At 34.3% G+C, this 25714-nt stretch overlaps 1 protein-coding gene across 14 annotated transcripts in view; it reads right to left on the minus strand.

Moving 5' to 3' along the window:
- LOC100224567 (sodium channel protein type 1 subunit alpha) overlaps positions 1-25714 on the minus strand; it is an 87705-nt gene that overhangs the window by 14383 nt on the left and 47608 nt on the right. For 8 of the 14 annotated variants that reach the window (XM_072932170.1, XM_072932169.1, XM_072932175.1 and 5 more), the window contains 11 exons: positions 24578-24710; positions 23545-23783; positions 21116-21289; positions 20197-20553; positions 19007-19489; positions 17409-17526; positions 15849-16003; positions 13131-13304; positions 11032-11154; positions 5582-5622; positions 4406-4496 (listed from right to left, as the gene is read on the minus strand). In XM_072932170.1, coding sequence (XP_072788271.1) covers positions 4406-4496; positions 5582-5622; positions 11032-11154; positions 13131-13304; positions 15849-16003; positions 17409-17526; positions 19007-19489; positions 20197-20553; positions 21116-21289; positions 23545-23783; positions 24578-24710 — 2088 coding nt within the window. The remainder of the gene's footprint in view (positions 1-4405; positions 4497-5581; positions 5623-11031; positions 11155-13130; positions 13305-15848; positions 16004-17408; positions 17527-19006; positions 19490-20196; positions 20554-21115; positions 21290-23544; positions 23784-24577; positions 24711-25714) is intronic. The other 6 variants (XM_072932182.1, XM_072932179.1, XM_072932181.1 and 3 more) reach the window with 1 other exon arrangement.

The following is a 25714-nucleotide window of genomic DNA, read 5'->3' on the forward strand; positions in this document are numbered from 1 at the left end:
GATATCGGGGTACATTAAGTTGTCTTAGTCTATCTCTGTTCCCTGCAATACAGATGCACTCCCCACTACCAACATAGTTGTGAGCAAGCTCAGAACTGCTCAATCTTACTACCTGTATTTCACAGGCTCTAGAAGGCCTTTGGATGAAAAATATTGTGGTTGTGTTGTTCATCACTCAGCACCCTCCTCCCCTCTTCCTCCCAAATATTATGGTCAGCAATTAGGATATGTTCAGAGATTTTAGGTAGAAATGTTGATTTCAGGGCATATTTTCTATTCAATTAGAATGATCTCCTCCATTGCCTGGCAATAGAAATGGAACCTTTCTGTAGCAGAATAACCCTTATCTTCTATAAAACCATGATTTTGTTTTTTAAATTTAGCACTTTTAATTTTTTTAAATTTTTTTTTAATATTGCTTGTATTTTTGGTGATGAAAAGATACCAGTAATAAATCTGTTGCTATTTAGCTTCATGGAATTGAGAACGTAAAAATTAGGAATGGAATTAGAAATTCTGAAATTTGTTCCAAGTCTGACCTGGTCTATGACACTGCATTATGCTATTGCTGCTTTGAAATTCTAGGCCAGCTAGTGTTTGGTTGTTTTTATCCCCCACTCATAGAAATGTTCCAGATGTGATAAACTGATTGAATTCCTCTGTTTAGTCTTGATGAAAAACATGAAAATAAAGATGTCAAGAAAGAAAGATGGGGATTTAGTTCTGCAATTCAAATGAATCAAGGTTACCTCTGCTCACACAAAGAATGGTTTTGCAAAAATTGAGTGCCTGTAGCAGTTACCTTTATAACAACCCTGACATCCATTGAACCACAGCACAGATCCAGAACAGGCAGCAGAATAATAACAGCAAAATAACTGTTACAACAATTATGAATTGATAATAGTTTTAGAAAAAAAGATTTCCACAAAATGCATCAGTGCGTCTTGCACTTGATAATTTTTAGATGAACAGGTAATGCAGTTCTCCCCACTGAGACTATGGAAAGATCAGCTACATCTTCTTGGATAAAAAGAGAACAGCTTCCAGCAAGTGTTCCAACAGTGTTTCCAACAACTTATTTCATAAAGGTCACTGAAAATCCATCAAATGGTAATAATTTTTGGTCACTACTGACCTGGCCTGGATGCGAACTGGTGACCTAGAGATGAAAGGCTCTGTATCCTATTACCAACCCCTTGAGCTATCCAGTCCCCCTGGAAGGTTTTTTAAGAAAAGAAGAAAAGAAAATTAAAACTTTTAGAAGGTTTTTTCTGTTTGCATTTTTTTCTGTTTGATTTTTTTTCCTCAGCGGTGTTAAGCCTTACCCCTATCATATTTATAATGTAAAACTGTATTGCTACACATTGATGAGATACTCAGCTGACTGTAAAGTCCTCTTTAGCAAGAGGTCTTTAATTTCTTCAACACATAAGAGTCACAGGTAATCGCCTTAAGAGTGTTTTTCTGGTTTATTTCTATTTTTTTTTTTTAATTTGCTTTGGGAATTAGCTGAGGTATCTCAGAATAACCAGGACATTAACTTAATATATATCCAGGATTGTACCCGTACATACACAGACAGCAACTACACACATAAGTTACAGCAAATGGACAGAAGAAAGGGAAAACCAACTGAAAAGTGAACTGAATACAGAAAAAAGGTCAGTTAGGATTTCTAAATTATTTCATTTAGCAAACAAAAGATGCCATTCTCATCTTGTTGTTGGAAAGAGTTTGTAGAAGGTTAAAAGAATGTTGGCAACTACAGCTCTTATTTTTGATTGCTCTTTAAATTTAGATCAGATATACATAATTCAAAATGCCTTTTTCATTTTAAAAGGGGCTATTTCTATTTGGCCTATTTTCTGTTCTTTCTTGATACAGAATATAATGCCCGTAAATTGGAAAAAGATGTTTGCATAGTTTTTTCTTTGGTTTTATAAATTACCTATGTATTTCCTCAAGGCTGGGATGTTGCTGGTCAGACTGACTCCAATGAGCAAAGCTGCAAAAGCCCAAGTTGATTCTGCTTGTTCACCTTCCTATAGCTTCAGGTAGGTGGAACAGCAATAAGAACAAGTGAGAAGCAACACCTGATGCCTAAAAAGACAAAGAAGCTCTGGACTATTTTACATTTCAGTCAACATTCATCTGGGGGGGGGGGGGGGGGCGGGGAATAATTGTGGGAAACCGTGTCTTCTCTAGAAGAAAGCAGTATTTCATATATATACACAATTTTTCATGTTTAAATTTACATAACGTTTATCTTCCAATATCAGATTTATATATAAGATAAGAGAATTACTGCAATACTAATTGTATGTCCTATCTTCTGGCCAATATGACTTTCTGTCAAGGCAAATTAGTAATCCAGATGTTTTTCATGGCTGCTGCTTGTATCTTCTTTTGAAAAAAATCTCCAAAGAAAACAGGACAAAAAAAAACTGGACAAAGTGGACAAAAAAAATCAATTTTGCTGTCAGAACCATTCATATGTGTAGAATGAGGATCGTACAAAACACCAGCTTTTCCCTTCTGTATGAATAGACTATAAGGAAACTTTACAAGATTGACCCCTGCTTGGGGAGACATAGCTGAACACATAGTGAGAAATAAATGTATTTTAGTTGCCAAGGGAAAGTATTTTCCATGGATCCTGACACCTCAGCTGCCACAGACTTTCCAGGAATTCCTACATTGGAGCTGAATAATGGATATATCAGGACCTCCTGAAATCTGTAAACAAACAAGGAAAAATCTTTAGTAGTACTTATCCACTTTTCCCATAACTTCTGCAGACTCTGTGAAGAAGTTCCTAACTCTCTTCCTGGTGCAAACAAGGAGGAAGTTACCGTCTTTGGGAAGGAAAGGGAGATTACAGGACTGTGGGTGGAACATTCTTTCTACTCACAATTAAGTACTTTATTTGCCTTCATTTGGAAGGTATCAACTTTGTAATTTTATGCTTAAATAGGAAAAGTTCCCAAAGAGCTGCCAGAGAGAACATTTGCAGTGAGAGATGGAGAAGTGAGCAAGTAGACATTGGTTTGGATTCTTGGTGCAGCACATAGATAAGACTGCTGGAATGGCAGAATGGACACAGATGTAGGTACAGGTGACAATGGTATCTGCATTTACCACGTGTTCATAGTGAACGACCTGGAGGACAGCACACAAGGAAGTCTCGAAGACTCTGAAACCATGCTGACTTGACTAAGTGGGTATCCAGTAACAGACAAGTGTATTCTCCCTTAAACTGTGGAAGAGTTGAGGCAAGGGAAGAAAGGACATAGTAACTGTATGTAAACATACAGTAACTATCCCAGGTAGGGGATCAAAAGAGCATCTGAGGCAGACCATGAAGAAACCCCACCCCTTAATCAGAAAGATTGACTATCTGATGCTGTAATAATGGCTTTCTGTTCTCCCTGGTACTATGAAATTGATGATGGAAACTGCCTTTCTCTGAAGTTAGAGGAGCTTGTTTCTCACAAAAGCAATGGAGGTAGTGGAACTGAGGGCCAGCAGACAGAATAAAAACATGGCCCAGTGCTGAAGATTAAGAGAGAGCCTCAGCAGAGGCTCTGGCATTTCTGCCACAGTTGCTTAGTGTGAAGTTTGGAGGTGCCCATGAAGGAAGATAACTGGTGATGCAGTACAGGAAAAATTTTCCCACATAAGATACCCTGTCTCATCTGAGTGCGTACGTGGAGTTGGTTTGAAGATGGCTGTTGGGAGAGAAAGGTTAAAACAAAGATTTGGTGAGGAGGGAATAGTTTCTCTCAAAGTGAACTTGCAGCTGGGAATGCTAAGCATGTCAGTGTGGAAAAACTCCATTTATTATGCCTAGTGTTGTTTATCCTCTGCCTGTTTTGGGAAGGAGAATTCCTGTGCAGACATAATGCTTGAGCCTCCTGCTGGGAGACAGAGAGCTCATAAAAGCACAGCCTTGTGATAAGCTGTGCATGCACAAAGCTCTTTCATATACTGGGGCAGGCTGTGGCCCCTGCTGTCCCCACGAGGAGGAAGTAACCCTAAGGGAGCTTGTGTCTCTGTGTGTCTCTGCCTCCCAGCATTGTTGGCAAGGTAACAAAAATAAATTTACTCTTTGCATTTGAGCTGCGTTCTGCTGGTTGCCCTGGTTACCTGTCAATTGACACAATGGCTATCTAAGGATAAAAGTTCTTTACATTGAAAGGATAAAGTATATGTACTTTGCCAGAGCACTATTGGAGATGGGAATTTTACTCACAGATAATAGTGACAATTTATCCCATTTTATCAATGTTTATATCAGGTGATAAACATATGTGATATTGCAGTTTAGCAGATGAGGGTGGAACAGGAAAGGAAGAAAGAGAGAGAAGGAACTGAGAGAGAGAGATTGCAATAATTTTTTTACCTCAAAACTGCATATCTTGTCATTAAATAGCTTGGAAGGGTACCCTGGGAAGAAGCATGCTGCATGTGCTTGCTGATCAGCTATGAACTGGCTGTAGAGGCAACAGTGAATGAAAATTAGGTATATCTGTGAGAGAAACTGCAACCTACTTGACATGATCTAAATAATGGTTACAGAGGAAATAGGAGAAATTTTAGATTCTGGGGACCTAAAAATGTAGAATAATTTAAGTAGTTAAAACTTTCTAATTTTCAGTTAATTACTCCTATTTTGCCTCAATGGATTTTTTTGCAAGAAACTAATTTTCCTAAGTTTGTCCCACAAATGGAAATCAGTCGTGCACCATGCACCATGTTGATACTGAATGTATGATCTATAATCCACTAAGTACATGCTATTTTTCCAGTATTTACCTGACAAAAAAAAAAAAAAAAAAAAAAAAAGAAATCCCAACCCAAAAAATCCCAATCCCAAACAAAAACCCCCACAAAAATGAAAATCAAACACCCCCATCCCCCAAATGAAAAAATGTAAACCGCAAACCTCCCTAAAACCCCTTCTATCAGGTAAGAATTTCCCTTAACCCAACTTAAAGTTGTTGTCTTGTTGCCATGTTTGCACATCTGAGAAGAATCTGGCTTTGTCTCTTATTTATCTTCCAACTCAAATTACAGGTAATTAATGGATTTTCCCATTAAGAGGTACATACTACTTCCTACTTTTGCTACACAGTTTGCCCAAATTCTATATATGTTCTATTCTATATTCTATTCTTTTCTGCGTACATATATATTTTATTTTTAGTGACATGATCTAGGATTATGTAAGGTCAGAATTAAAAAACATTTAGAAAAATGTTTAGAAAAGTTATAAGAAATTTGAAAAAAAAAATTAGTAAACCAAATGTCTGGGGAAGCAAATTATGATGGTGGGACTATTCTATTATTTAAATCAAGTTTTAAAAAAGCAGAAAAGGTTGTTTCCTGAAAGAAACAATAAATGCATTTTATCAGTGTTAGGCATGAGAAGCACCTTTTGTGAACCAATTGAAAAAAATTATTTATGACAATATCTTCAATTTTTTGAGTAAAAGGAAGACTGTAGTGGGAATATATGTTGAAGATTATTAGAAAAGCATAATTTAAAGCAGAGATTGTAAAAAAAGTTGGATTTAACTGAGAGTATGCAAAGTCAGGCAGGGAAAGAACCAAAGAGACCTGTCAAAGAGTTACAAGTAAATCTTAATCTTAACAATAATGAACAAATAAAGCTGAAGTAAGAGATAAAAGGTCTCAGAGGATAAGAAAATCACTCCCTGAACAAGACAATTGCTGTATTTTCTACTTTTCTGTAACTGTTACTGTACAAGTGCACCTGACTGGAGAATGCTTCTCATAGTGAATTTTGTCTTCAAGGATACTTTCTCAAACAATGCACCAACTATTTTTATAACACTTGGTGCTGGAGAAATTTCATACTATTGGGTGGTGAATTTATATCTTGGAATGCCACAATTGTTAGCAGAGAAGTTCAACTAGGTGATTCTGAAGTTCTGTTCTAGCTTCAATAAGAAAATTTAACTGGTTTGAACTAGCGATACTAGCATTTGTTATTCACATAACAGTCTATTAAAACAAGCTACACTGTTGGATTGAACAGAAGATGAGGTTCTGGAGCAGCCTGATTCTGTTTCTCACCAGAAATCAAGTATGCAAAAAGTACTTTTGAAGACAATATAGAAGAAAAGACACCATTTTACATAATGTATTATAAAGTAAATTAATTATCTGCCAAGCAATAAATCACAGGGCTCCATTAGTTTGGGAAGACCTGGTAAATATTGTAAAGAGACATGAGCATGAAAACAGAGCAGTTACTTGATGTGGGAATAGTATCTTTGTATTTCACTGGATGCAGTAAAAAAACCCCAACCTCTTGCTCTCCTGGTTGCATTAGTGAAATGTTATCAACTCTTACATGCCCTATAACATTTTCAATTAAAATGCAAACTATATTATGTATCCCATTCAAATTTTTTAAAATTTGGATCCTAACAGTAAGAGTTTTCTGTAAGATACAACAAATACAAAACTGGAAAGAAATGTATAATTTTCAATTATATAAAGTAACTCTTCAAAATTTATCTTCTTATTGTAGAATTACAGTCTAAAAAAATACTAACATGTTTCCTGTATGATTTATGAACATCTACATAGAAAGACTTCAAAGTTTATAAATTATTTTAGTTGTCGTTCAGGAGACACAAAACATCTCAATAGACTTTCCTCAAAGCTCAAAGGTAACGAATAAGATCACAGTCCTCAAGAAGTTCTGAGTGCATGATGTTTCTGTCAACAAAATATATTCCTCTGTTTTTAAGAGAAATTTGCAGAAAATATTCACTCACTTTCTTGAGAATGAATACATAATTCTTAACTGTAAGATAAGATGCTGAACTTACACTGAACATGGTTGCTACTGATGCATCATTTACACTGCAGCTATAAAATCCCCTGCATTAGTGATACCCTCCTGCAGTTTGTGCTTGCAAGGGCTGTGATTCTAATAAGTGAATTTTACTAACGATTCTAGTGAATGCAAAATTTTTATATCACTGATATGTCTCCTGCAGGACATGTTTAAACCCCAAGAAAATAATACTTTTACCGGAATTTTATAAAAAAAATATGAAAACTAGTTTCCAACACAGGCCAAAGAAGAATGAATTCAGATTCCAATAAGGGATTTTATGTTACATATTGTGTGTATACACTTGGAATTATTTACTTAATGTAACATATAGGGTGTTTTAAATTACTCAAAAATTTAAACTGCAATTATATAAACATCTGTAGTTCTGACTATTCAGATCACAGAATTTTGCAGTGTGTTTATTGTATTAAGAGTAATGTTCAAGATTTTCTTCAGGTTATTTTGAGTATATTACTTATAAATTGAGTAACAGGGTAAAACACAGATCTTTTCAAAACAATATATAAACCGGATTCAATTTTTTAAAGAAAGACGATTTTTATCTCAGTTAAAAAAGCAACTAAAAATCTTAAAATAGCTGACAAAAATACCCATTTGCTCATTTTCATGTTTTTTCTTTAACATTGAAATTTCAAATAATTATTTCCAAAGATTTAAAGCAATTGAGAAGCAGTGGGGGATGAATATATAGAATCTACTTTTACTGGTACTGGGATTTGCAGATGAGGTTGTCTCTCCTCCTAACCCTTAATATACAATGTAGTGATTAGTCAGCCTGTACTCATTAAGGGAACAAAAGGGGAAAATACTGTACCCACAATACAGGTAAGGGGAGGAACCAGTGGTCCACCCCATCCAAGCTGAAATGCATCCTATATGTAATAGAAATATATAGCCTGTTATTAGTTGTAAATCTGTAATGACAGACACTTGATGCTATGTTTTATAGCTTAATTATATTAGAAATGTTTCTTTCATACTTATGAAGTTTTGAGTACTCTTGAAAATGCCTCATTGCCACTTTTCTGGTAAGGGAATCTAAGGAATAGCCATTGAATTTTAGAGGAGATTTAAGACATCAAATACTCTAATTTAGATTTTAAAAGTTATGAAATTGGACTGGAAATTTGAAATACAGTAAATGTTTAAAGCCATCAGCCAGAAATATGCATAAGGCATGCAAAACTGAAAGTGCAAGTGGATTTCAGATTGTTTGCTGCCTTCTACTATTTCTCTAATAAATCAAGCACGGCATGACATGCTTTATTTTATGAAGTTAGACACAAATGCATGCTTTATTGTCACTTAATTCTCTAACTCAGCAAAGCAAATGTACTCAGTATTCTACATTTTCACGTAGCATACCAATTCAGAACTAGCGCAAAAGCATTATACTGCAAGTACTAAAAAGCTAAACAAAAAGCAATGGGTATATTCAAATCTCAGTTTGCAGCTACTTCTGCTTAGTACATACACTAATTGAGATGAGAATATAAACCCTAAGACAGAAATTTAAATTAAATTAAAGCAGTCCTTTACTTTGCCTTCCAGCATCTGGGTGGAGTTGGTTTTGAGATTCAATATAGAAAGTATTAAAATTTCCTAGAATTCAGTATACTAGCAGATATTCTAAATGCCTATAATATGGCAGAATTCACTTCTGTGCTTAAGGCAAGAACAAGCTATGGATCACCTGTACCCTATTTTGGTGAAAATGATTCATATATCTTACAGTCACTTTGGAAAGAAAATTATGAATCAGCATAATTATAAAATTAATTGTAACTAAAGTGTATAGCTGAAGACTTCTAAGAACCTAACTTAAAATTTGAAGTGTGTTTCATATTTAGGCATAACAGAATAGTCATTAGTATGTACTGACTGTGTAAAATGCTGCACTCTTCCAATTTACCAGAATGAAAAACTTATTTAAGAGAAACATTGATTGAATTAAAGTAGTTGAGTACTTGGAAAATTGTTTTACAAAATGATGCAGAACTTCTTATATCCACAGCCTCCTGTGGAGTACTTCAGATATTTTACATTTTCAGTGAAAATTATGCACAGTTTTGAACATAGGTAAACATTAGAATTTAAATACATGCTGAATAAAAACTCTGTTTTATCACAGCTCAGTGTAGGTATGGGCAATATAAGAAAGCTAAGAGGGCTGTTTTATCTTTACTTTCTGCAGACAGAAAAAAGAATCTCTTTTCATGAATTCTTATGATATGAACTTGGTTTCTGAGAAGACTTCAATTTGACTATAGTTTTATGAGCTGGTCAATTATTTATTCTTTGAATCTTTTTACTGTTCGTGAGTCATTCAAAAAGTAATACCAACAACTGTCAGTGGGCTGTTTTGAATACTTGCCAAGTGCTTTGGAAAGAGCCCACTATTTCAGAAGGGCAAGTAGTAACTATAAGGCCTCTTTATATTCGCCCCATCAAATCTGCTAAGTGACTGGAATCAGGTACTTCATTGACTGTCATTAATATTGGAGGATAGAGTTGAAGCATTTTTGCTTTTCCAAGCTTCTCTGTGATTCCTAACCAGTAAATTGCTCATTAATTATTCATGTTGTGTAGCTGAAATTCTATCATACGATTGGGCTCCTGGCAGAGTTTCATAGTTATTCAGCAAGTAGTAGCAGAAAACAGTAAATAGATTTTGAGTAACAGGTACCTTAATAATAGTTTCTTTATGCAAAAATATCCTAGACATTGTAAGTGGAAAATTTTCTAAGGCGATCATGTAAAGATACAGGAAAAAATTAATAAAACATTTGACAATAAATTTTAACATCTTTTTAGAAATGGTATTTTCTTCCAATATAATTTTAATAGCTGCATTTTTTTCCCTCCCTGCATATCTGTACTGGTCTCCCATTCCTCCTGCAGCTGACCAGAACATCATTAAAACATAAAGCTGACAGCAGTTTCCCAACATTGCTCTGCACAAAACCACACACATTTATCTGAATGTTCATGAACAGTATGTATGAAGAAAGACAAAGAGAAAATGGCTAAATCAAATAGTTGCATATTCTGTAGTACTTGACCAGCTCTTACCCTGCTGAATATCACTTCATGAGTTTCATATAAGGAGAAAACTGTTAAAAATCAATTTGCTGCATGAAGCTGAAATTTATTAATTCAGTAATCATTGGTTAGCAATGTATTTTCTGCTGCATTCTGAAGTGGAGATAGGTAGTCTGCTGAATACAATTTCAGGAAAAGAATTAGAAGCCTCAGTTGGACTTAATATTAAATTTTTTATTAAGATTTTGCATTGTTTCCTCTTATGTTTCCATGATGCAGGAAAAAGCATTCTCTTAAAGCATATTTCATTGACATGCATATAGAGTTAGTTTGTATTCAGTGGCTTTAAGGACCAGAAGGTATAAACAAATGAAAAAATAAGTAAAAATGCCTTCTTGAGTGAGATGAATAGTAAGCAGGGCCTCTAAATCATTCAGAGTAACAAGAAATAACTTTATAGACATTGTATTGAATATTGAATAGAGATTAGTTGAAATAAAAGAAGCATTTACCTTACAAAAATAATCACTTCATAGAGGATTCAAATAACTTGATTTGCTTTTTAAGTCAGCCAAACTCAGAAATAGATTTAAACCACTAGCGGAAACGAATGTATCGGTAATATCATCTAATGAAATTCAATGGAGTTAGATTAAAGGAGGTTTATAAAATATAATGAAAAATTAAGAAGTTCAATTTCTAGGAGAAAATATTTTTGTTAACTAATGCTAAATTAGATTCCTCTATAAATATTTTGATATATTTATCAGTAAATAAGTCAATACAATTGTGTTACATTTTATTTATTATTAGGACTCTGTTAAGAGAGTTCATAGTTGGCAATTTCAAAGACTCATATGAAAAACTCCTGAGATTGGCTAGAAAGTAAAGTAACCTTAATGAATGTAAGTTCTATGTGATAAATGTATATGGATTTAGGTGAATGGATGAAGCTTTTTGCTTATCTGTTAGTAAAAGATATGCAATAAAAAGATAGTGCAGCCTTTCTGCATGGACTTGTCATTCCTTGTTGTGCATGCATGTATTCCTTATATGCATGCATAGTTTCAGACACTTTCATGTTGTCTTACCCTCATGCCTTCAAATCGTGACAAAGCTCTTAGAGGTCTTAAAGCTCTTAGTGTCCTAAGGGACTTAATGGCACCAAGTTCAGAGTAACCCAATGCATTTGCTGTTAAGCTAACCAAAGAGACCTATATGAAAACAGGAAAGTAAAAATTATTATATGGTACATTCTACTTTACATACCATAGATGTGAGATATACACTTCGTTAGAAGATTCTAATTTTGGATCACTTTCTTCAGGAATAGGGAATCTTTCGAGTTAAAAAAAAAAAAAAAGAAGAAGAAAGAAGCAATATGAAAGGTGAATAGGTAAACAAGCAAAAATATCATAAGATAATTAATATCTGGAAACATTAGTACTTCTGAAATTCATCCTTTACTACTGATCTCAGGACATATAATCCCACAAAAACTGAATTACATTAATCTCTCCTTTTTACCAATTTAGATATTGGTCTTATTTTTCCTTTGTTTTACAATACTGTTGGGATCAGTAATTGTGGACAATAATGTCATTTGACTGCCCACAACTGAAAGTGACTGAAAACTTTCAAGTTGTCTTAATCTAAAGGAAAATGAAAGAAAATATCCACTGTGTAAATCCAGCATATACAATGAAGCAATTCAGACACTTGAATATGTACTATACCTTCACATAAGGATGTGATTCACATAATGATGTGATTCACATAATGATTTTCACATTCACAAGATGGCTGTTTGGGATAGTACAATTTAAATAAGGTCAAATATTAGAGAAAATTGGTTTAAAAAATTAACAGATGCTTCTGCTTGCATGCTTGTTCAAGCTTTTTTGTTGTAGGTGTCACTTAGGTACCCATTTTGAGAATTTCAATACTAAAGAGCAAAGTGTTTTCCAAGAGAAGGTACTTTATTTGTATAAAACATGGCTATCTGTAGCTGTATATGTGGAGTTGAATCCTCAATATATTTAAACCACAATGTAAAGAAATCAAAAATGCTGTAAACACCCATAAAAAAAAAAGGAGGAAAAAAAAACAAGCTGAAGAAAATTAATTGTTCTGATGCTCTAATTAGCCCTTTTATATGATGGGAACACATTGAGAAAGTGTTGGATTTTTGGCAATACTTTGGGACAATAAATCCCTATAAAGGTCTCTTTTTGTCTATTCAGTGTACATTTCTAAGTCATTGAAACAAGGACAAAAAGAATCTTAATTTTAAAACTGAGCTTGTTCAACACTTGGTTTTTGTATATGTTTTACCAGAAATTACTGTCTTGAAAATACAGTGACTGCTTCTGGTTTTGTAACTCTATAAAGCACAGTATTAGAGGTTCACCCACAGAAATTCATGATCTGCAGAAACAGTACGTATTCCCGCACACTGGTGTTTTTTTCCCTGGGGGTATACTTAGGATATTCTTAAATGCCCCATAATTGTATCAATGCATCAAGAAATATTCTCTCCCATTTCACAGCACAGTACCATAGAGCTAGAACTATGAGATAACCCTTGCAGGAAAGATTTCAAACATGCCTGTGAAGACTGCAAGCTCACTAGTACTTATTGAACTTCAATACTAATTAATCCACACTACCAGTGCTAGAGAGAGATATATCTTCCTTTCCTTGTGGAGCCCTGATATATCCACATGCTGAAATTTGTGGATATGATATTCATTTTCTTGCCAGAGGAGTTTTGATTCAGATGTTTGTCTGACGTCTGGTGGATCAGACACATATCTAAATGCTGGGTTCAACTTAGACCACAGCAGGAGGAATGATGGGTCTGAAGGTGGGAGCAAGCATCCCAGGCCAGAATGCAAGGCAGGATGACCTGTTTCAACAGCAGTGTTGGAAACAAGCCCCTAACTGCTGGGGGGCTACCAGGCAAGGTCCTTCTGTTCAGCAGGAGAACATCCAGCCTCTCTTAACACAGCAAGGCAGTGCTGCAAACATAGAGTGAAAGACAGAGAAACATGGAATTTTTCCAGCTACCTTACTTTTCAAATTGAAAAGTAAACTAGTCGGCATTAATATATATTATGGCTGCAGAAAAAGTAAGTTTAAAAATTATCAGACAAATATAAAAGTGCCACATAGGAAATGCACTACATACATCGACAATCAGGAAGTCCAGCCAGCACCAGGCATTAGTAAAATATGTTTGGTAGCCATAGGCCACCCACTTCAGCAGCATTTCCAGAATGAAGATGTAAGTGAAGACCTTGTCAGCATATTCCAGCATAGTCTTGATAGTTTTACGTTGTTCAATATATATGTCTTCAAAAGCCTGTGAGTATAAGCATTCAAAGATATGTCATATTTTGTTACTGCACACGCTTCAGGTTGTAACACAATAAACCAAAAAAGGCAACAAAAAAAGGAAATAATATTTAAGAAAAGGTAAGGATATGTCATTTCTATTTAATGTTTCTGTTTCTGATAACTCAGTATATATCTGTTTTATTTCTGTATGGAAATATATTTTCCAGGTCACAGGAGGAAGAAGCAGATATTACACAGCAAATACTACACTGGTCAGAGATTTTTTAAAATATATGTATTTATTGCTCATAGTGAATTATTCTTCTCAGATCATATTGCATAGTGACAAATGGAATTGATTCTGCCAAGTGTTGTGCTGGAACTGAATTCTGCTGAGATCATTTGGCTTGTATGTAGGTAGACCCAACTACAAAAACCAGGGCCATAGGTGTAAAATTTTCAGGATAATGACAATACAAGCTACCTTTTATTTTTAAATCCTCTGGCTTCCTGAAACTTTAAAGTTATAAATCTTAAATTAAGTTTCTTAAATCTTAAAAAAAAATTAGCTGTCTTAATCAATTACCTGCTTTATTATTCACATTTTATGTGATATATAAAATTTCTGAGCTCCTTGCAATGTTATTTTCATTTTTAGGCAATCGAAAAAACAAATAGCTCCTGCTTGTCATAAATTCTTCAAATTTTTTTTCCCTTTAATTGCTTTCCAATTTCAATTATGCTATTATTTCTTACGGAGACCGACTGATTTTTATCAAGCTGAAAGAACTGGAATGATCAGCTTGCTTGCAAAGATTTGGATATTTTTTGATATTAACATTCATTTTTACTCAGCTTGCTTTTGAACTATGTGACATCTGTCAGTTCAAGTGATTAGTGTCTGTATATCAGACATCAAGCTACGATCTGTGTTATTCTGGTTACTTGCATCAGGCACTGTGGTACCTGACACTCCTGTATTCACTAAAAATGGGAAGTCAGCACTTGTCATTTCATTTGTACAGGTGGGGGATGCCAGAGGCTGAGTGAGCAGCACTCCTGGAGGGAGGGAAATATGTCTGCTCCCTGCCCCTGGGGAGGGCTGTGCAGGCAGCCTGTGCCTGCTGCATGTCCTGGCTGTGCTGACAGTGAGATTTGTCTGGAGCATGGCCTTGGGGTGAATATGGGAAGCAGAGCTGGTAGGTACAAAGAGATCTTTTCACTATCACAATGGACTTTAAAGGGAGAGCAGAGTCTCACATCTCCAGAGACTTGAGCTAAGCCAGGGTCTTTGAAAGGTTTTCACAAAATAAAGGTTCTATGCATGACACACCTTAGGCTCACAAGCACGAGATACTAACGCTGTGGGATCTTGTCTCAAACTTCCTCTAAATATAGTAATAGAAATTCGCCTTTTCCAGATCTCCTTCCACTACTTTTCTCATTTAAATTTCTTGTCACTGAAGATTTTCTGATAGTTGTATGAACCAAAATTCAGTGGTGTAAACTTGACCATTTTTTTGTTATTTGGAGGATTTTAAATGACACGGAAGGTGTCACATGGCATTGCATAAAAGTTGTTTTTCTGATGGTTATGTCGATATTAGATCAAACAAAAGAAGAATCATTCTTAAGAGATGTAGCTGAAACTAGTGATAGGTATTATGATAAACTGCTAACAGTATTAACAGTATTTTAAAGTGTTGGCAGTGGTCAAATGAGCTTATAATACAATTTTGAAACACAATTTTGTTTATTGTGTAGAAAGTTAAGTAATTTGCCAAAGGGTAATTAAATCTGTCAGGGTAGATGCTAGATATACTCTGCATTATCTTCTAACAAATAGTTTGCCTAAGAAACGTCACCTCGGTGTATTTATACAGGGTTTATTTAATTCATTGATAGAGATTTTTATTATGGTTGGCTTCCCTTTATTCTGCCCTTGCATGCTTGTAAGAGAAAATTCATGTTTTTGCAGATGTCCCTTCAGTCTACATGAGTATGAGTCAGTGGAAGCTGAATTTTAAGTCTAAATAATAAGTTCTTATTCTTAGAAAGGAATTAAAAAACCCCATGCAATCTCAGCTTTTTTTGCTGTTCTAGCACACAGCATTTATAGGACTACATAAGCCAGCCCTGGCCCTTGCAAGGTGTTTTGAACTGTTGATGCCATTATGGTTCCAAATACTCAACAGTGACAGTTCTTTTCCCTGAGCTCCATCAGTAAACAGCAGTGAAAGAAGGGAGCACACTCAAATAAAGTTTAGTATGTTCTCTTCTTCACATGTGGTTTCTCTCTGCCTGAGGCATATCACTGCCACTTCCAGCAATGGAGGTAGGCTCTCTCTAATCACTTATGTCTGTTCTTTTTTCTACATGTTGTTAAGAAGAGACTGTTTTTGCTGCTTTTCCCAAGGCCTGAATAAAATTTAGCCCTATCATTTGAAGACATGGAATTTTTAATTTTTATTTTTTAAACATTTAATGTTTAAGTTAAAACAGTATTAGAAAAGACAATTATAAGGAGTTTTCTGACAATGTGGAAACATTCTGTTCATGTTTTACTTACCAGAGCTCCACTACTGAGAAGAATCATAAAGACAATGAAAGTCTCAAACCAGTTGTGTTCAACAATCCTGAAGCAGGTTTTTCTAAGGTTCCACCACTGCTTTCCTCTCCCTTCTTCTATACTTACTTGACAGCACTTGAACCTTCTTACACAGCCTTTAGAACATTGTATGTAATGACAGGAGAAAAAAAAAGAAGAGATTTTGTTGAGTTGCATTAATTTTGGTTATGCATTCTGTTAATAATATAATGCTATCTTTACTGTGCTGTTTAGTAAAAACCCAATGGATTTTCACATAGATAACCTTCTTCTTCAAAGAAAAAAAATTGAGACAGTTGGAATTTAAAGTTAAATGAACAAGTGAGAAGAATGCATTTCTCATTTATCAAGAAGTGCTCAATACAGTGCACACAAAAAGATGAAAGTCTATCAAACATTAAACCAAATTACAGAATACAAAACAAGAGTTAAAATATAAAAACTCATCCAAACGTCAGGAAGGTTGATGCAGTAAGTTATGGCAAATGATATTAAATTGTACCTTATTTTGTTCAGGATACTCAATTCAGGCAATGTTGCATTCATTGCATGAAAAAAAATCTAAGCCTCTTATCTAAATTCTGGGCTTTTCAGTACCAGTTAATTTCTCTAACTTGTGCCCCTAATTTATTTTACACTTTTATGATTTAGCTGCTGACTTTTATGCAGAAAAATACTAGTAATAAATAATGGTATTTTCCATGACAAATCCTAGGCTGTTACCGTACTAGCTCTTATGAGTTCAATGTAAATTTCTAAAGAATTATCTGTTACCATGTGCAGAAGTAATCCAACCTGACAATAGCACTTATTCTCCAGTGACTAGATCTAACTTTTGTTTACAGATACAAAAAATAGCATTTTTATCCTGATATTACTATTTAAAAAAAATATTTCTTTATCCACCTCTTCATATGCACACATCCATAAGGTTTCTCCCAAAGAAATGCCACTGGAAAAACATTTATGACCAGATTGGGGTTTTATTGAATTGTGGGCCAATAGAAGGAAGAATGAAAGATAAAGGAGTCCACCAGGTTAAACTGTTCTTCCCCCACAAGGCACACAAGACTCTTCCTTCTCCTTTTGCCAATTTGTAGAAGATTCATTTAGCATTTTTCACAAGATCATCTAGGTGCAGTTTTCATTTCTCACTAAACAGGTATTGTAGTAATGTATACTTTATAAAGCACTTAGATATCTGTGAAGAAAAATTTTAATTAGTGTGTTTATTATCTGTAACTAAACTCTGAAAGTACAGTAATACCAAATTTTTCTTATTTTAAAAATAGACATAAATTTCCAATAAAATCTTTTCTTAACTTTTTATCCAATACATAGCATAATTGTGGTATCAGTTTCCATATAATGTATTATGGACTAAAAGTACTACTGCTAATAATCAGAGCTTAAACACTAACAAAAGGGTAATATGATTCATAAATCTTAATAATTAATTTACGCAGAAAATGGTTCTGTAATTCTATTAATAATTATTACTAATGTTTTTCTTCCAAATACCTTCTGTGAAGCAGGCCTCTGGCTCCTGGGCTTCTTCAGGTTCAGCTTCTGGTTGTTCTTCTGCAGGAAGTCCAATATCAACTGTGCTGCCTTCAGATGAGCTAGATGAATTTAACTTCTGTAAAGGAAAGAAGCATCACAAATGAACAGCAAATAATTTAAAGGCAAATATTATTTGATTCTGAAATAATTAAATTAGACATTGTTTTTGAATGTTCTAGAGTTCAACATAAGTTTTTGATAAACACCTGAGAAATTTATACAGTCTGGTTTTCCTCCTGTACTGTAAGAATCTATAGAAGGTATATCAGTAACAAATCAGACTTCAAATAAAATTTTGCTTTAAACTGAAAAATGTGGGTAATGCTAAATATGAGAAGATTCATGACCACAACAAGCCCTAAGTCATAATGATCTCTTGACCTATGTAGAAATAATGAAGCTTAAAAAAATATACAGGAATTTGTAGTGTCTACTGAAAATCAGGTAAGAATCTAAAAATTACTGCATAAATGAGGTGGGAGCTCAGAGGAATGAGGGAAAAAAGCAGAGAAGGCCATACTTCAGGGGTTAGTAAATCCAGATTAAAATTGCTGAAAGTCTAGCTCAGAGTGAGACAGAATCTGCATACAACAAGGCTGAGGTAGTTTAAGCCTGTAAAAAAATCAGATTGTGTTTTATCAAAAAATTTTCAACATGATGAGCATAAAGACAGTGAGGCCTAAGTTGGAAACCGAATTTAAAAAAAAAAAAAGGAAAGAATGCACTTAATCTAATTCTCATCCTAAAAATTCCACAACTTGTAACAACACGCAATGTGCAACTGGAACCTGGTTGCAAATTCTGTCATTGAAGCAATTTAAATGATTTTGCTATACAAAAAGTAATGTAATGTAATAGTAATAGCTTTAATATGCTTTTTAAAATTACAGTTTTCAAAAAGGCTTTATATCAAGTCTGCTTTAGTATTCCTTTAGCAACAGTAGATATTTTCATCTGTTGGTACTGTTCAATTTTAACAACCAAGTGAATTTCAATTATATAGGAGAGTCTGGTTAAGACTTCTTTTTATGGGAATCTAGGTGTAGAAGAGGTGAAAATTTTAAAATTCAAAAGAATTCATATGTCTAAAGGAGTTACATAAACTATTTATACATTTTCTTGTTTATATATGCTTTTTCAAGAGGCAGAGAGAAGATGTATCACATTCCTCATGGGACCCTTGTCACAGAAGGCAAAAAATTTCTGGTGGAATAACACTGCAGCTAAGGCACTGTCCCCTACAAGTTGTTATAACTACCATGTGGACCATACATAGTTTTTATGGATTAGTTGAGTCTCCCATTACATGGCCTTGTATCCCCTCTAGGAGGCTGTAATTCTTAACTCTTTCTCACACTTCCGTTCATCAAGAATTAAGTCCTCCTTTATACAGTCATTTATGCCTATCTACAAAGAAATGTCAAAACAAATGATTAAGCATTGAATACACTGGTTTATGAGAAGTAAAACAATAAAAACCTTAAACAATCAAACAAAATCCCACATAACAAAGACTGTCAAAAGATCAGAGAGAAATGCAAAAAATATTTAAATACCTCTTTGCTTTCTTCCAGATCTGATTCACTACTAAATTCTTCTGTGTTTAAATTTTCAAAGTCAGATTCACCCACAGCAATGGGCACTGTCACAGTGAGGCTTGGGTTGTTTATGAATGACATGTAATCACTCTCATCAATTATGTATTTTTCCACACTGCTGCCTGTGCCTATACCACTGGTGGTTCCATTTGGATCTTTAATATAGTCATGGTCCTTGCTTAGTTCCACAGTTGTGTGGTTAGAAATACAGCTATTTTTGTTGTTTAAATCTTCAAGTGGCTTGATCTCATCTAAAGCTTTCTGTTTTTTAACAAAAGCTTTTTGGATGAATTCACGTGCTTTTCTCTTCACATAATCTATGCCTTTCTGCATTCTTGCCACAGCAATCTGGAGATTGTTCATTTCATTATCGTCGTCTGTCACAGCAAGGTTGTCTGCACTAAATGAGCTCAAGAGCAAGGCCAGAAATAGGTTCAGTACCTGCAGAAAAAATTTTTTAAAATATGTTCTAGGCTTCATTTTAAAAATAACATTTATTTTGTTAGAAAATGTCCTATTATTGACATCAAAGACTGAAATCCCAATAATTCACCATAACCAAAAATGTATCCTCAAAATTTTTTCTCTTCTCCATAAAAACCAAGCTTATTTCACTTAGCTCATGTCTTGCTCACTATTCAAAAATATTTGTACGACTGACTAACATCTGAAAATGTGTCTTTAATTCCCTACAGTATGTAAATATTTTGGTGTCAAAGCTTATAATCTAAAAATGGAGCTATCAGATTTGCTGTTCAACATCATTAAAAAGCTTCATTTATCCCATCACACAACAGAAATTAGATTATTCAGGTGACTAATCATATGGTATAAATAATAAAAGAAATCCACAGCAAATTATCTATAAAGAGCCCATAAACTAAAATTATTTGGAGCACAAAATATTTTCAAAGGGCCAAAAGAGAAATTAGCCACATTCTTAAGTGCCCACTTGGACATTCTTAGGATTTTGACATAGCAGAATATTTTGTTCTTTATCCAAAAAAGCTCTTAAGCTTAACTTTAAGCATTTCTTGAAACCACCTGCTTAAGTGCCTTGTTGAAGCAGAGCCAGAGCACTTAGTTCACTTCAGGACTGAGACCACTCTCTTGCCAAATAATTTTTTGTTAATACTTGGATTACATACCACTAGGTTTCCAATCACCATGACCATCATGAAGACTGTAAGGCACATGGCTTGGCCTGCAACCTCCATGCAGTCCCACATGGTTTCTATCCATTCTCCACACAGCACTCGGAATACAATCAGGAAAGAGTGGAAGAAATCTTGCATGTGCCAGCGAGGGAGCACACAGTCACTTGCAATTTTGCAGACGCATTCCTTGTAGTTTTTCCCAAAGAGCTGCATCCCAACCACAGCAAAAATGAACACAATGATGGCCAGCACCAGGGTCAGATTCCCCAGAGCTCCCACAGAATTACCAATGATTTTTATCAACATGTTTAGTGTGGGCCAGGATTTTGCCAATTTGAAAACTCGTAACTGGAAGGAAAGAAAAATATTGTTAGGAGAATCAGAAAGACACAAGGATATTTTAAAGTTAATTTGTGGAAGGATATTGCTGTGAAATATGCCTTTAGTTGGATTGTTCAGAGGGTATCATCTTCTCTAACAGCATGAAGATGGAAGTTTCTCTCAAGAAAAATTTGTAAAATTGTAATTTGATATTCTCAAAACATAGCTTTTACTGGAGGCCAAAGAAGCTACTGATTTGAACTTGAAACTAGTATTTGTAGAGATCTGTTCCTGTGATGCCAATCAGAGCATAATACCTCTAGTGAGTCAATTTATTTCTGCGTAGTGGGATGTTTAAAGTGTGTGTATACAATGGACATATTGGAAATAGGTCCACGGCACCTACTGCTATCTGTTTGGATCTCTATCAATTTCCACTGAAGACTGTAAGATACAACAATCACTAAGGAATTGTGCTAATGAAACTGTCCTCAGGATCAGTATCATGGCAAACATCAAGCAAATTTTTAAGACAAAAATAAAATTATTTTAATGAAGCCACGTTATAAAATCAGTACAATATATTTACCAATCTGAATGATCGAAGAACAGATAGTCCTTCCACATCTGCAAGACCAAGTTCAACCAAGCTAAGGGTTACAATAAAGCCATCAAAAATATTCCAGCCTTCCTGGAAATAATAGTAAGGATCCATTGCAATTATCTTGAGAAACATTTCTGCTGTGAAGATTCCCGTGAAGACCTGAGTTCAAAGGGCAGTTTGTTATTTCAAGGTGAAACATAGTACTCCAGATCTAGTTTAAATCAAGCCACATCTTATCCAAAAGCAATACTTAAAAATATTTACATTTACTGTAGTGATTTATTATGGCCACCTTCCCTTAACAAGTGTCAGAAAATCAGGTAATTTTTCTATTAATTACATTTTGTACTAAGCAAATTACATAAACTTCTGTTTTATAACATTTGAAATCCATTTTCAGCTTTCTAAGGATATGGACTTTATAATGTGAAGTACAAACAATGTCCCAAATTTGATTTTCAGAACATAAACCAGAATGCTTTCCAAGAAATTATATAGCTCTTTCTTGGTGTACAAATTACAAATTAGGCCAAATATAAGACTAAAGAGGGGAAGTTTCTTGCCTGCTATGATCTGCCTATAATTCAGTTCAATAGAGCTGTGATTATTTATACCAGATGAATAAATGGTATATTATAATGTACCTCAGTAAATACAGCAACTGAGATACATGATGATGTGCTGAGATACGACAATTTCCTGATGCTGAGTAACTTATACCTAGGTGTGCCCAGAAGCAGCAGCAAAGTTGGTTGGCTTAAACACTTCAATATCAGGAATATAAGAGTAATTAAGAACGCATTTTAAACAAAGTGCTGCTGGTAGTGGTTTCTCATAATGTGTTTCTGTGCTGAAAGAAGTAGGAATTATATTTAAGACCCACCACAGTAATAAACCTGGGTAGCTTTGAGAGAGGTCTTGGGAGAAGTTCTAGGATAGGAATGCACTAAAGTCCCTGTTAAAAACTGCTTGAGCCCTGCTCTGACTGGTTTTCTGGGTTTGTGTTTTTTTGGTTTTTTTTTTTTTTCTGGTTTTGATAACCCATTTTTCAGCAAGCGGAAAAGAAAATAGGACAGCTAAAGAAAATAATCTAAGTGGGATAATCAGGAGACAGAAGTCTGACTTGCTCTGCCTAGGAACACCAATACTCAAGATAGATTGTTATGGTCTTTAAATACACTCTAGATACAAACACAAGAGAGGGAAAGGTTACCAATTTTTAAAATATAGGATTGGAACCCCTGAGAAAACAGGGGAATGATACAGTTTGAAATGCTGACAGGTTCTAACAATCAGAACAGCACAAGAAGCTTTAAAGTGGAGCAGGCAACCTTTGAGGGCTTTATGTCAGGGAGCCTAAAACTGGAAAAATGTGGTGCTTATAGACAGGTTCTCTCACACTCCATTTGTAGTCAGAGGTACACCAAGATTTATAGGGAATTTTCTTGGTTGGAAAACTAACCTATAAAATGCTACAATACAAGATTTTACATTTTATTAGGAAACAAACGTTCAGCGTTTCCCTTATATTAAGTATATGAAAATCGGCTGTACAATTTTCTATTCATTCTCCCCCCTAAATTCTATAGCTATTTACATGAACTATTTGTTCCTCATTACAAAACCAGGACTATTAAAAATCACATTATAAGGAATCAATTCTTAAAGAGGAAATAAAGTAGGACTGTAGCTACAGATACTTCTATGTGATCAAACCTGTCAGTTCAAAAGCAGGAGAACTACAAAAAGTTAACTCATGAAATCTTTAATAATTTATCTTTTTGAGGCAGAGAGAAAGGGAGAAAATATAGCTGACAGCCTGAGGAAAATATATCTTACTAATTATCAGAGGATAAAAACAATAAAATATAAGAGAGAAATAAGACTGTGGGATATTTTTTTACATAAAACACAGGAAGAAAACAATCCACTTTTCCATATAAAAAGACTTTTGCACAAGAAAATTCTAGAAATGCTTTTAAAGGGATCTTTTAGCTATTTTAAGTTTCTGCGCAGGAAACAACAATTAAAACACATTCATAATTTAAAGATTTATATTCTATTGATTGAGAAATTAACACTGCATTTATTTGCATAGTGTCTCTTTCATGGAAACAATGCATTTCCTGGTTTAGTAGTTACACAAATCAAACTCTGCTTAAGATGGACTTTACTTAATGTAGCATTGGAGCCAATTTTTAAATTTTTAATTTGCTTTTGCAGAACACAGCAGTATATTGATTTTATGTATCCAAAGCTACATGAGTCAGGGTTGACAGTCAAATTTCTGAAAATGTTCTGATACTTATATCTGAAGGTCAGTAAATATCCAAAAAGCTGTTCAAACCTTCTCTTTCAGTTATTACAGGCATATTTCCTTCCAAATCATGAATGTAAAACCCCAACAAACTTACCAGATTTCCAACTGAAAGTACATTATTGAATTCGTCGGTCATTGGATAATGTTCCATAGCCATAAAGAGTGTATTTAAAACAATGCAAATTGTAATAGCCAGGTCAACAAATGGGTCCATTACCACTAAGTTGACAAGATGCTTAACTTTTAACCAATGTGGACTGCAGTCCCAGATCAAAAAAATATTTGCAAATTTATACCAACACGGTGGGCATTTCTGTCTCGATTCTTCAAGTTCTGTGGAGAAAATAAAGTTTATATATGTAACTATGTGATTTCTCTAACATTCCTCATTGCAATATGAACTGTAGTAGTCAAGTTTTCAGTCTGTAGTGGTAATGATTAACCTCCTTTAAGCCTCCATTCCAGAGGGATTTTAAGGAAAGCCTTTAAAAATTGCTGTAGAATATATTTGCTATGTTCAAAGCTTATCTGTCAAGCACAATTTCTTTGTATTACAATCACTATGCCAATCAGTACCAATTTATGCATCAGTCTGTAATATATATTTAATTTTTCCCTGATTACACTTCAGCTTGTTTCTCCCACCTACTGTTCAGTATGTAAATATTTTTATTCTGAAATTTGTAGCATTTAAGTGAAAATGTTCATTCTGAATTCAAGAAAAAAAAAAATTTGATCACCTAAAATAGTTTTACAGAGTGACTGAATAAATATAACTGCAAAATGCTTATATACTTTAACAATAGTTGCATATGTTTGAAAAATGTTCAGTGGTTTTTTTGTGTCCATTTTTAATTACTATGCATAAGTACCCACTCAGTTATGACCATGCACATGAGTTAGATGGCAACAAAACATGAAATGCTTCCTTATGTAATACCTTTAATGCTTAGTTATGTAATAACCTTAATAAATAAAGAACTTTGAATTTAATGGTAAATATATGTCAGTTTGTTGGATGTTATCTGTACTTAAGGTATTTTAAATCTGTTTTCAAGTTTCAACTCAAACTTTTAGAAATTTACAGGAAAAACAGGATTAAATATTAGGCTATGCATAGCACACACCTTCCACAGTGTTTGTGAGGATGCTAGCAATACTCATGGCTCTTTCCCTTAAAGCTGGATCTTCCAGGAAGTCCATAGAAACATGAAAAGAACCTGATAATCTCTTCCTCATTTCTGGTTCTGTCGTGGTGCCCTATACAGAGAGCAATAGTAGGTGAGACCACACTGATGAAACAACCAGATAAGCAAATACTACATAAGCCTGTTAGTAGTGTCTTAGCTTGGACACGTGCTCCGTGCACTTCATATTTTATCATGTCAGACTTTTATTACTTTTTAGTACCTTTTAAATAACTTTAGAATTCCATTAGATTACAGGTACCTACAGTTCAAGATTGAGAGAGTCAATACTGACTCAATTTTTGCATTTTTTCTTTAAGATATGAAAAGTCTTTAAATATTTAAACAAATTTAAACAAATGGAAAAGGGTTGAGTTCAAAATATTGCACAAAATTTTGCAAAATAATTTTTTTTCCTTGCTCCTGTTGACAGAATATTCTGGGGTTTGCAACATAATAGTTTTTTCTCCTAATCAAACTGTAGCAAGTAAGAAAAGTCTGACTTCCTCATGCTTCCTCATGCTAGTATTTTTTAGCAGTCTGAATAGACAAATTTGAACTAAGCAAGAAATTTTGGAGACATTTTCTCTTACCTTTGTATGGTAAGAGAATGGCAGCAATATGTGCTGCCAATATGTTCACACAGCCATTTGCATTTTTAGAAGTATGTACTGAACTTTGATCTTCCAATGAACTATTTGTTGTCTATACTACAATACTCCACCAGCAATGGATGGAAAATATATAGGAATGAGAAATAAATGGTAATAATTGACAACTTCCTTACATTTTTAACCAGGCTGATAAGGAAGAGTGATATCAAAATTAACTAATAATGCTAATTTTGATAGTGGTAATACAGCATCATATTGATAGCAGTTATATAACATTTTTGTATAATATTTCCCATTGTATGTCAACTACGATAGCTAGATGGACCGCTAGATTAGCTAAAGGAAAGTATGGCACAGTAATACAGTGAAGCATAGCATTTTTATGAATGTGTAAGTTATTATTCTATTAGTTGGAAACTGGGACTCGCATTTGTTAGTTATGTGAATTTTTATAAGCAAATGC

The sequence above is a fragment of the Taeniopygia guttata genome, chromosome 7, assembly GCF_048771995.1.
Source record: "Taeniopygia guttata chromosome 7, bTaeGut7.mat, whole genome shotgun sequence".
NCBI classification, from domain to species: domain Eukaryota; kingdom Metazoa; phylum Chordata; class Aves; order Passeriformes; family Estrildidae; genus Taeniopygia; species Taeniopygia guttata.